The sequence below is a fragment of the Carcharodon carcharias genome, chromosome 11, assembly GCF_017639515.1.
Source record: "Carcharodon carcharias isolate sCarCar2 chromosome 11, sCarCar2.pri, whole genome shotgun sequence".
In the NCBI taxonomy this organism is placed as follows: Eukaryota; Metazoa; Chordata; class Chondrichthyes; order Lamniformes; family Lamnidae; genus Carcharodon; species Carcharodon carcharias.
Window position 1 is genome coordinate 61,741,164 of NC_054477.1, and position 12,162 is coordinate 61,753,325.

The following is a 12,162-nucleotide window of genomic DNA, read 5'->3' on the forward strand; positions in this document are numbered from 1 at the left end:
GTGAATTTCCTAATGACTTTGCAGTTAAATTGTATGTTAATAAAGCAATGTAACATATTACATGTCTTAAGTGAGAGTTGGCAAATGGAGAAATAACCTAATATTTGCAGGCTATAGCTACCCTAGGCTATTTCAATGTAAGTAGGCCTTTCATATATACAGTAGTTATATCACATCTGAATATTGAAATTCAGTCGGCCCCAACAGTTTGGGTTAAAGGCTACTCAACCTGTAATGAAATTTAATAAGGACATGAAGGGGTTAAGCACTGGAGATGTTCCGGTGTTCTTTTTAGTATGTGTTTGGCAGCCTACAAAAGGATGCACCTTCCCCATATCCCTAAATTTCACTTCAGAAGCCACTGATGGAGCCCTGTCCACTCATAGGAACTGAAGTAACACCAAACTCTGCTGGAGCTACTTTCACCACAGTAATTATAGATAAAACTCCTTAAATAATGAGTGGAAACTCTTAACTTTGCACTTAGCTTTTTAGTTCTAAAAATATGACCTTCAGCAAGAATGCAGCAATCTAAAGACAGTTAATACCCAACTTCACATTATAGATTGTAAAAGACAAGCTATTTCAGGCTCCAAATGTGTAGGGACAGTAGCACACTTTATATGGCTATTTACATTCTTACAATGGCAAATATTAATCAGGTACAAGGCAAGCTTGTACTGTAATAAGCAACCAATGGAAGGAATTTACCAAGTAGTTGAAATTCATCACCAAAAAAATTTTTCAGCAAAAGGTAATGAGAAATGTCACATGTTTATCCTTCACACCACCATTCTCTTCACACTTTTAACTTCAAGTAATTCACCAGAATTTTGCTGATGCTGTTTTATTTGAAGTAAATATTTTAAATTTGTTCATGTAATATGCTGGCTAGGCCAGCATTTATTGCCCATCCCTAACTGCCCTTGTTCAGAAGGCATTTAAGAGTCAACCACATTGCTGCGGGTCTGGAGTTGGCCAAACCAGGTAAGGACAGCAGATTTACTTCCCTGAAGGACATTAGTGAACCAGATGTGTTTTTACGACAATTGGCAATGGTTTCATGGTAATTTTCAGACTTTTAATTTGAGATTTTTATTAAATTCAAATTTCACTACCACCTCTTAAGCAGAAGCAGCAGAAGAACATTGAGGCTTACCATTCATTTAATCACAATAGACCTACAGAAAACATCTGCCTTTTTCATATACTTATGCAAATTTAAGTAAATCTTGTAAAGTTCATTTTGAGTAAACGTATACTCAACTCAATAAAATTAATGGAAGGCCACAGTGATTTTAAATTTGGATAAAGTTAACTTCTGAAACAAAACATTTGCACTGATCAATCAGACTGCACTTAACATAATTCCGTTGAAGTACAATATAAAACTTGTAATAGGCATATTTCAGTCTTTATTAAATTATTTCTGCAGTACTTCCTTAAATCAGATCTGCCACCAATTGAGAAGAACTGATTTTCTTGACACCAGAAACTGTATCCAATTTTCATTCCCAAATGATTACAAAGTTTTGTTTCATACATCATTGTTCAGTGACAATGTTTAGTGCTTAGCCCTTTAATCACAACAGTATATTACAAGCGCTGAATTAGTATTGAAGAAGCACCACCGCCTCCATTACAGATTGCAGCCATGCCATATTCTCCAGGTTTTAGATTGTAAACCATATGACCAACAATTCTTGTTCCAGACATTCTAAAAGTAAAAGAAAATGGATTAAGAATAAACTATTCCAAATTTTTAAGTTTAGAAAATATTTTCAGTGAACTTCCAGCATAGAATAATGAAAGACCAAGTTCTGTGCAAGTGATCTCTATTTGATTTGGAGAGAATTTAGATACTGGGACATTTATTTCTATTAAATACTGTAATGTGATACAGCATTGACCATAAAGTAGACTAAAGGAAGTAAATGGTTGAGCTGAATGCAGGATTACTAAACAAAACATGTGAGAGGAAGCAGGTCAGCTGTGAAAACATTACGAAGCTTACAGAGCACATATAAATTTATAAATGGTGTTAAAGGACACAAAATTAAGAAGTATCGTTTCTCAAGTGAGATTAGAATATTTTTCCTCCCCAGTGCTGATCACCTTTCTTTAAAAAAAAATCCTGGCTGAGATGGAAGTGAAAATTATGGAATTAATAACTGATCAAATAAACCACAGTTCATTAATGAACAGCAGAATGGAATCAAAGACAACTAGTCTGGAATTTCCTTAGGAAATAAAGTAGGTAAATCTACACTAGGGTAGATTATATATTCTGTGTTACAAAGGCTTTTTGTATAAACTCCATGCTCAACAGCTTCCATTGCCTAACCAGACAGCCAGAGTGACAACACAGGAGTTGGACACAATGCAAAAAAAAAAATCCTCAACCCTCTGATACAGACATGTAAAACGCCAAGATTGAGCTAGCTAATCTCTTAAGTGTGTTTATTCTCCACTGTTTTAGGTTTTAGTGTCCCTGAAGGAGGGAGAGGGAAATCATCCAGGGCTTCTACTCTTGATATGCTGTAATGCTCGAAGTACATTTTTGCTTAAATAATAGTCACCACTTAAGAATTAATGAGTACCTTGGTGTGCTGAAACGTTTCAATGTGATGCGACACTGTACAGATAAGAGTTACATATAAATTACAAGAACAGGATTGGGTGAGGTTGCAATGTCTCCTGAGTTGAATGACTCTATCTAATTTCCTGCTTGAAAAATAGGCACTTGGACAAGGTATCAGAGATGGCCTTGCTGGGCGGCTGCAAATCTTTTGAAAACAGTTACTGGGTCAACAATTATCTAGTAAAAATTAGTCAAGATTCAGGACTTCCACTTACCCAATGGGGTGACCGAGAGATACTGCTCCGCCATTGATGTTTACTTTCTGAGGATCAATCTCTAACATTTTATTGTTAGCCAGAACAACAACACTAAAAGCTTCATTAATCTCCCACATTGTAATATCTTCCTTCTTTATATCAGTTGTCGCAAGGAGCTGATTTAAAAAAACAAACATTATTGCATTTTCATTGATTCAGCCGGTTAATCGTTCAACCAGGAAAATTACTGGTTTCTGTGCACAATACTTAATCATCATTTCCCTTTTCAATTTACTCTGTTGAATCAAATAAAATAGGCTTGATGTCTTAATAACACATAAAAAGTCACTGATCTGAGTCCTGAATTGGACGTTAACAATTCAGAGTAAAAGGTAGAGAAGTTAAATCCTTAATGGTAAGAAGGGATCAATTTTATTTTTAAGATGTTGAGTATGTATCTAATGCTCACCCTTAGTTTATACCCTGAGAAGGAAGTGGGCCTTTTGAATTGCTATATACAGTTCTGTTGTTAGTTTTCCTACTAAACTTAGATTTGCTAGGAAAATGTCAGTTTCTACCAGAAATATAAGATTTTCTGGTTTGTGGACTAGGGGAAAAAAATTGCCTGGTCTTCACGTTGAAAATAGTGTCCTAGTATGTGCATGTATCATTGTGAGGTCATCCCACATGCTGCATGGTCCACAAAATCATGACTGATTCAATGCATGAACAGCTTAAAATATTACCAGTGTCCTTGTTTTTCCTCTCAATTTTCCACACTGGCCATCCTGTGGGCATTGAGATTTTAAAAACTTGCATTTATATAGCATCTTTCATGGCCACAGGAAATCCCATAAGTGTAGTCAGTGTTGTAATGTAGGACATGCATCAGCCAAATCGCACACAGCAATCTATGGAAATGTGATAATGAACAAAGTCTGTTTTGTTCTGTTGATTGAAAAATAAATGTTGGCCAGGACACTGGGGATAACTCCCTTGCACTTTAAAATAGTACCGTAGGATTTTTTTTTTATGTCCAAGAGGGCAGATGAGGTCTCTGTTTAATGGTTCAGCCAAAAGACAGCACTTATGACAGTGCAGCACATCCTCAGCACTGCACTGGAGTATCAGCTTTGATTTTTGTGTCAGTTGTGGCGTGGCACTTGAATCTTCTAACTTAAGATGAGTGCTATCAACTGAGCTATGGCTGACAAGCAATTAAATTGCTAACCAGTGCTGCATTAAAGACCATGCTCAGTCAGAACTAGATTAAGCCTACCCAGCTTCATTGTTTCCAGGACCATTACAGCCAGTAAATGGACAACTTTCATCCCATCACTTCTAGCTGGATTTGAACTCCAGGTCCTAAAGTTGTAAGTCAATGTTGCAACCATCTATGCCATCCTATTCCCAGATATACTTTCACTCCTCTGTCCTAAAAACATTGATTTTTTTTATTATCGTTAACTGCAACATATAAGTCGACCACAAGCATAAGATCACCCCATTTTTCTGGCCCCAAAAATCAAGTTTTTGTATATACTTTTTCAGTCCCAAATTGCTGTATTTAGTATTAGTATTTGGCCTCAACTTCTTGCCCCACAAATGCAAGTTTTACTTCGCTTATAGCTGGGTGCAAGGGTTTGAGCAGCTGATTCAGGCTATGTTGTGAAAATGCGTGGGAGTGTAAGACACCAATACAACAGACCTTGCGCAGCAAATAACAGAGGGGAGTCTTCCAACAAAACAAATGAAGTATTAAACTGGTTCCAAGCTAGAAGTCCTAACATTTGCTAACTTGTCAAATAACGGTGCTGCAGCGACAGAATTTGCTGTTAGTGCAAAACTAGTGAGAAAATGGAAGGAGGAATTCACCCTGAATAAGTTGCTCAAGACAATGTTCCATCAGAACAGGGACCAGCCACTAGATTTATGAAACAAAAATGTCCAATGTTGCAGCAGAAGACCAAGATCACTCAGACACTACCAAAAAACCTCAATGCCAAAATTACTAATTTTCAGCAATTCTTCATCAGACAGTGACAAAGACACAAGTATCCATTATGCTACACTGGAAATATGGATGAAACAATATGCCCTGCAACAGAATTGTGGGCAGAAAGGTTTGAAAACAATTCCAGTCAAAATCACAGGGCATGAAAAGACCAAAATTCACGATGATACTAGCCAATGGAATGAGATCAATGCCTATGGCAATTTTCAAACGCAAACTGAATAGGCATCCTGGTGACCTACATAAAGAATGTAGTTCATTAGTATGGGACATGTTCACATTCCATATAACCGATGAAATAAAGAGGCGTCTGCAACGAAATAACATCAACATTATAGTTATGCCAGGGGGTCTAACGTCTGTAGTTCAGCCTTCAGATGCTTGCTTCTACAAGCCACTCCAGGATCACGTTCGCACTGCATGGTTTAGGTAAATGGTTGACGTAGGAAAATCCTTCACAAAGAGTGGAAATATGCACCCTGCCCCACTTGATGTTTTTGTGTGATTTCACCAAATCATGGGATGCTATTCGTGCACAAACTGCCGTCAGATCATTCAAAAAAAATGTGGAATATCCAATTCATGGGATAGAGATGAAGATGATTTATTGTGGAGGGATGACTCTGAAATAGAAAGTGCCACATCTGGGATCCTTACAAAGATGCTATAGCCAAAGTGACTCAATGAATTTGATGAACTGTCTGCGGCGGATGTCGAAGACAATGAATTTGATGGGTTTAAAATGTTTTCACTGTGGTTAAAGGCATCTTTGTAGAACTAAATGTATTCAAAAACCATGCCACATTAATTTTCTGAATTACTGATGTTTTTTTCACATTTTATACTCTGCATATAAATTGACCCCTGTTTTTGGAAGCTTCAATGGTCAACTTTGATGCAAATATCTACGGTATAGACATTACATATCTACCTTTCGTACAGCAAAAGCAACAGCAATTGGAAAGTCTATTGGATCAACAGCTGCATCTCCAAAACCTGTGTAGAGAATAAACAAGTTTTATTACACAAAGAAAATCAATGCACAAAGACCACATCCAGCTAAAAGAAAAAAGCTAGTTCAATGAAACAACTTGATATTTAATAAATGACATCAAAATTGTACAATCTTAGTCATCCTCCTTCTCCTGTTAGAGTTGTAGTTGATAACATTTCTTAGTTGGAAGTTCCTGGGGTTGAGTTGTCGCATTAGGAACAATCCAGGTGCAAAGTGCACTCTCAGTTATGCTAGTTTTCAGAAGCACGGTGCTCAAGTGTCTGTTCCAATCCATTTGAGCATCAGTAAACACAAGATCTCCCCTGAACCAGTGGAATTGGGCAGTGTTTAGAATTTTTTTTTTGCTTTAAAACAATTCCAATAACTTTAAGTGTGGTAACCTGGTGGCATTTTAAAAACAGAGCTGAAAATGGGTTTATCACAAAAAAATAAACTTTTTATTCAGTGCTCGGAGTAATCTGATCTTAAATTAGAAGTATTAAATCAATACTGAACTATTTACATTTTTTGATTTAATTAACTAATGTAAACCAAAGAATAATTGAGAAGCATTTAAAAAAAATGTTTATCAGCATCCTTGCTGCTAAAGAAAAGCTTAATTTTAACAGCCTCAATTGAAGGCACACAAACAAGGGCATTTAGTAGAAACTCACTATGATGATGATTTTGATCTTGGGCTGTGGTTAATTTAGTGCATCGAGCTGAATTCCAGCAGTGTTTTTTTTTCAAAACAAGAGCAAAAATTCACAGAAGCTTGATTTGCATTGGAATTTCCTCAATATTTTGCACTAGTTTGGCTGACCTTGGGTAAACTAAGCTGAAAAAAAGTGCACCCAGGCCACTATCTTTCCAAAAGCCCCAAAGCACCATCTCCTTCCCTATTCCTGCAAAGTCTTTAAAAGTACAAGTATATGGCTATTTTACATGACATAGTTTCTGGGTGCCAGTTTACAAAAAGTGAAAACAAATAGTGGCGGGATGGGTTTCCAACACGTTTACGTGGCGAGCTGCCATTCTTAACCATCTCATCTGTGGAAGGTAGCAAATGGAAACTAGACACCTTCCAAAACAGAATCACAGGATGGATACAGTACAGAAGGAGGCCATTTTTCCCATCGTGCCCGTGCTGGCCCTTGAAGTAGCAATTCACTTAGTGTCACTCTCCCATGCCCCACCTCCCCACCCCACAGCCATGCACATTTTCTCTTTTCAGATGATAATCCAATTCCCTCTTGAACACCTCAATTGAACCTGCCTCCACCATACTCTCAGGCAGTGCATTTCAGATCCTAATATCTCACCGCGTGAAAAGGTTTTTCCTCATGTCGCCATTGCTTCTTTTGCCAATTACCTTAAATCTGTGCCCTCTTGTTCTTGATCCTTCCAACAATGGGAACATATTTTGCCTATCTGATCTGTCCAGATTCATGATTTTCAATAACGCTATCAAATCTCTCAACCTTCTCTTCTCCAAAGAAAACAGTCCCAGCTTCTCCAACCTTTCCATGTAACTGAAGTTTCTCCATGCAACCATTCTCATGAATCTTTCCTGCACTCTCTCTAATCCTTTCTGAAGTGTGATGCCCAGAACTAGATACAGTACTCTAGTTGAAGCCGATCCAGTGTTCTACACCAGTTTAACATAAATTCCTCACTTTTGTACTTTATGCCCCTATTAATAAAGCCTAGAATGTTGTGTGCTTCATTAACCACTCTTTCAAACTGTCCTGCCACCTTCAATGATTAATGCACATATACACCAAGGTCCTATTGTTCCTGCATCCCCTTTAGAATTGTACCCTTTATTTTATAATCTCTCCACGTTCTTCCTACCAAAATGAATCACTTCACACTTCTCTCAATGTTCTACAGCAACACGCCAATCTGTGTTTTTAAACCTAATTTATTTTTGAATAATTCAAGTTACAGTTTATTATAATAAGAATCTCAATATTTTATTATGAAATATTTTCATGTGAAGAGCTACACTGCCAAACAGGTATGTACTTCAAATTAAATCTGTCATACCCCCATGACTGGTGCACTTTTCTTAAACATTCACATTAAATATAACATTCATAACTATGAATATTTTGTAATCAGTACTTGTTGCATACCTACAATCCTTGCCATTGGTGTAACATTTAGTCTGTTAGCAGCTTCTGCAGTCATCAGTACCAAAGCAGCTGCTCCATCATTTAAGGTACTTGCATTGGCAGCTGTAATTGTACCTGAAAAACAAATTCAGCCAATGTGGTAGTTTAAATGGTATGAGTATTGGAACTTTAGGCCAGTTTGTAGCTGGAAAAAGCTCTTAGGGCAGAATTTTTAGGTCAGCATGCAGGCGCGCACCCAACCTGATCAGACGCAAAATCGCGCTTGTGTGATATTTCAGTCGGTGGGTGTGCGCAAAAGTTGGAAGCACACCCGCCGACAATTAAGAGGCCTATTTAGGTTATTAAAGTTGTAACTGTCTCCAATTTTTCTTGGAAATCTCACCCAAGGGTGGAATGAGGTTTCCGTTAATAAATTTAAAAGAAAAATATCTATGGACAGCATTTTATCATGTATATGTTCAGGTGACTGATGATGATGCTTGCAAATTTTTTCCTTATTTTACAAACTCTATTTAACTGTTTTGAAGTGTTCAGCTCCTTGAGGCAGCTCTCTGCCTTCAGGGAGCTTTCATTCAGTGCTCACATATGCTCGCCCCCATCCCAGCGGCGCTGAGCGTTTCAGCATGCACTTCACACTAGCTGGCCGTTAATTGGCCAGCCAGCATGAAATCGCGGTCGGGGGCCGTTCCGCGGCCAATCCCGGACCCGCCAATCACGCCCACCCGCCGACCTAAAAATCCTGCCCCAAGTTTGGAATATTTTAGTATTATTCATACACCTTTGAAAGAACATTTTAAGCACATTAAACCTTCTGTGCATTAGACTGAACACAAAGGTTTTGAATAAACCAAATATTAATATTTGGTAGAATTCTCTTTATTAGGGATCCCCAAAATATTAACCATCCTTTACAAACTTCTTCTGCCTGAGAAATGCATGTTGAGTCCATTTTTCTCGTTTCTTTATTTCAGGATGCAGTTCCTGTTTAGTTTGTACATAAAATGAGAAATTATGTATATGTAAACGTAAAAATAATTTATCATGCTGGAAAACGGGATCAATAAAAATTACCATTTTGTTTGCTCATTTTGTTGATAACACATAAAAATGCATTTATATGGTACCTTTCACAATCTTAGGATATCCCAAAGTGCTTTCTAGCCAATGAAGTACTTTTAAAGTGTTGTGACAGAACAGCCAATTTGTGCACAGCAAGGTTCCGAAAACAGCAAAATGATGACCATGTAATGTTTTTTTTAAAAGCAGTGTTGTCTGACTCAAGTTGATGTTGTAATGGAAAATCATTTTATGGGCTGTGTTTGGTAACAATACAAAGCTGTTATTTCAAGAGCTCCTCTCAAACTGTACAGTAGTTTACAGCTCAGATATATCATAATTTGCATTAATATTCCTTTGGACATTTTGAAACCTGATTTCACAGTTCAATATTTTAATTTACCTAAAATTTACATGTACTATTTCAAAGAAAAATTATGCATTCATATTAAGTGTCTCAAACTTCTCAAAGTATGTTGCAAAAAATTACTTTGAAATACAAAGACTAATATCAACAAACACCAGCCATTTTATAGTCAACAAGATCAAACAAACAGTAATGAGATAAATAATATATTAATCTATTGACTGGTGGTACTGTTTGCAGAAAGAATGTAGGCCAGGCCACAATATTTTTTCTGAAAATTTTCAACTGCATAAAAATTTAAAATATTTTTCAAAATATTTCAACTCTGAATAAATAGATCATAAGGTCTCATTAAAATCTAACAATTTCCACAACCAAAGATATTTTTAAAGACGTGAAACAATTTAATGTTTTAAGAATGGGTTATTTTTATTCAGGCAAGTATTATAGACTATTAGAGCAGATGTACCTACCATTTTCTCTCTGGAAGACTGGTTTTACTTTTGGAACTTTAGCGAAATCCACACGTTTGTATTCTTCATCTTCACTGATCACTAGATCTGGTTTACCTAAGTTAAGAGGAAAAAAAATCACCATGCTTTACCTGTGAATTGGAAACTCGAATTTTCAATTTTTGACAACATTGTTATTAGTTATATGCAAAAGGATAGCTGAAGTTTTTCTTTACATTATATTCAGGAGTGCCATTAGGATTTAAAGATTAAGGTGATTTAATCAAAGTTTTCAAATGTTAAGGGAAACAGAGTAAATATGAACTATTTCCACTTGTTGGGGAAATTAGAGAACTACGGGATACAACCTAAACATTAGAGGCAGGTCTTTCAACAGTGAAATTAGAAAAACCAGGAAATCAGAAAGTTTGGAGAATGGAACTCTTTTCTACAAACAGAAGTTGATGCTGGGTCAAGTTGTTCTTTGAAACCTGAACTGCTAGATTACTGTTAAAACCTGTAAACCTGATTCTCTGGCTATGACTGGCTAGATAAGAATAGGACCAGGCAAACCAATCTCATCCAGCTAGATGACAAAGGAGATACACTTGGTGCAGTTCACTGTTTCAAAAGCTACAAACATGTCAAGAAGGATGAAGTGGGCTAGTTTACCACAGTCACTATCAGATGGGATATCATTTGTGACTTTATGGGTTGTTTCAGTACTGTGGCTGGGCCATTGGTTCAGTCTAGAAATTTATGGGGAAAATGGGCACAGACTTGGGAGGCAATATCTTCAAGGACTTCAGGGAGGCAAGGGGTTTGAGTGGGAGGCAGTAGTTTGCAAGGATAGTCAGCTGAAGGGTGGCTTTTTTGAGAGGGATGACAATAGCAAATTTGAAGGGAAGGGGTTCAATACCTGAGGAGAGGGAACTGTTAAAAATAATATCTAATATGGGGGCCAGGAAGGAATGTTGGCTGGTCAGCATTTTGGTGGGAATAAGGTTGAGAGAGCAGGAGGTAAGTCCCATGGGAGCTGAACTCAAAGAGGGCATAAAAGGAGATAGGAGAAAAACTAGAGAAAGATGTTCAGGTTAGGGCAAAAGAGAACCTTAAGGGAAGTTTGGTCTCTAAGCCGGGGGAAGGGAGGGAAAAGGCAGAGCAGGGTGACAAAGAAGCGTATGAGCTCCTCACAATTGGTGTTGAAGGCAAGGGTACAGGAAGCAGGGGAGAGGGGTTTAAGACAACAGTTTGTAGCGAAGGGAAGCCAGGGGTTATCTGCATTCCAGGATGAATTTGGAATAGTGACCAGAGGAGAACAGAACCCAACAGTACTTGGGTCCAGCCAGATCAGGCAATGAATGGTTAAATTAGTTGTCCACCTTTGACATTCAAGTCCGTATTCCTTAGATTTAGGGTGGAAATGAGGGACATATCGGGGGAATGACCAGGATAAGACAGAGTAATGCTTTAATGGGGAAAAAGGCATCACAGGTAAAGGCAAGAGTACAATTACAAAGATAGGTGGCTGCAGAAATATAGTGGTGCATGGAGGGCCAAAGGATAGACAACTTGATTTTTTATTTACCAGAAAGATCATAGAAGTAAATGGGGTTGAGGGGAGAAAGGGAGATGTGGTTGGGAGATACACAAGAAATTATCACAAATAACTTTATCTGTGATTGACACAAGAATAGCAAGCACAACTGAGCTGGTGACGTTAAGGGGGTGGTTGTGCATATGGGTAGGAGAGATAATATGGAGGGAGAGATTTAGGGAGGATGGGAGGGCCATGAACAGAGGAGAGGGAGCGTGATGAGTTGAGACGGAGTTGAAATCACCAAGAAGTCACTCGGTGCAGAGACTAAGGGAGGAAAGCAGTGAAGACACCTTAGCATGGTACTTGTGGTGGACAGTAGGGAACGGAGGAAAGGCCGGAAGGGTTGAACAAGGCGAGATGCTCAAAGAAGAAGATGTCAGAGGAGTAGGGGGATAGACCAAGATATAATTTGGCGGGAGCTGAGCTATACACCCCTGCAGCAGTTTGAGTGGGGCAAGTGGTAAAAGGTAGAGTCAGGCGGGGAAGCTATCATCTTCCCCTCAGTCAAGGTTACATCAAGGCCACAATGTCAATGCAATCACAAGAACATAAGAAATTGGAGGTGGTCTCCTGGAGCCTGCTCCACCATTCAGTATGATCATGGATGATCTTCTACCTCAACTCCACTTAGCTGTTCTATCACCATAACCTTGATTCAATTAGTGAACAAAAATCTATCACAAATTGATTATACTCAACGACT

The 12,162-nt window shown here is 37.9% G+C and overlaps 1 protein-coding gene across 2 annotated transcripts in view; it reads right to left on the bottom strand.

The window, feature by feature from the left end:
- Nucleotides 1–1,059: 1,059 nt before the first annotated feature.
- acat1 (acetyl-CoA acetyltransferase 1) overlaps nucleotides 1,060–12,162 on the bottom strand; it is a 31,928-nt gene continuing 20,825 nt past the window's right edge. For both annotated transcript variants that reach the window (XM_041198525.1, XM_041198526.1), the window contains 5 exons: nucleotides 9,881–9,976; nucleotides 7,985–8,098; nucleotides 5,784–5,848; nucleotides 2,857–3,014; nucleotides 1,060–1,717 (listed from right to left, as the gene is read on the bottom strand). In XM_041198525.1, the coding sequence (XP_041054459.1) occupies nucleotides 1,597–1,717; nucleotides 2,857–3,014; nucleotides 5,784–5,848; nucleotides 7,985–8,098; nucleotides 9,881–9,976 (554 nt within the window). In that variant the 3' untranslated portion in view covers nucleotides 1,060–1,596. The remainder of the gene's footprint in view (nucleotides 1,718–2,856; nucleotides 3,015–5,783; nucleotides 5,849–7,984; nucleotides 8,099–9,880; nucleotides 9,977–12,162) is intronic.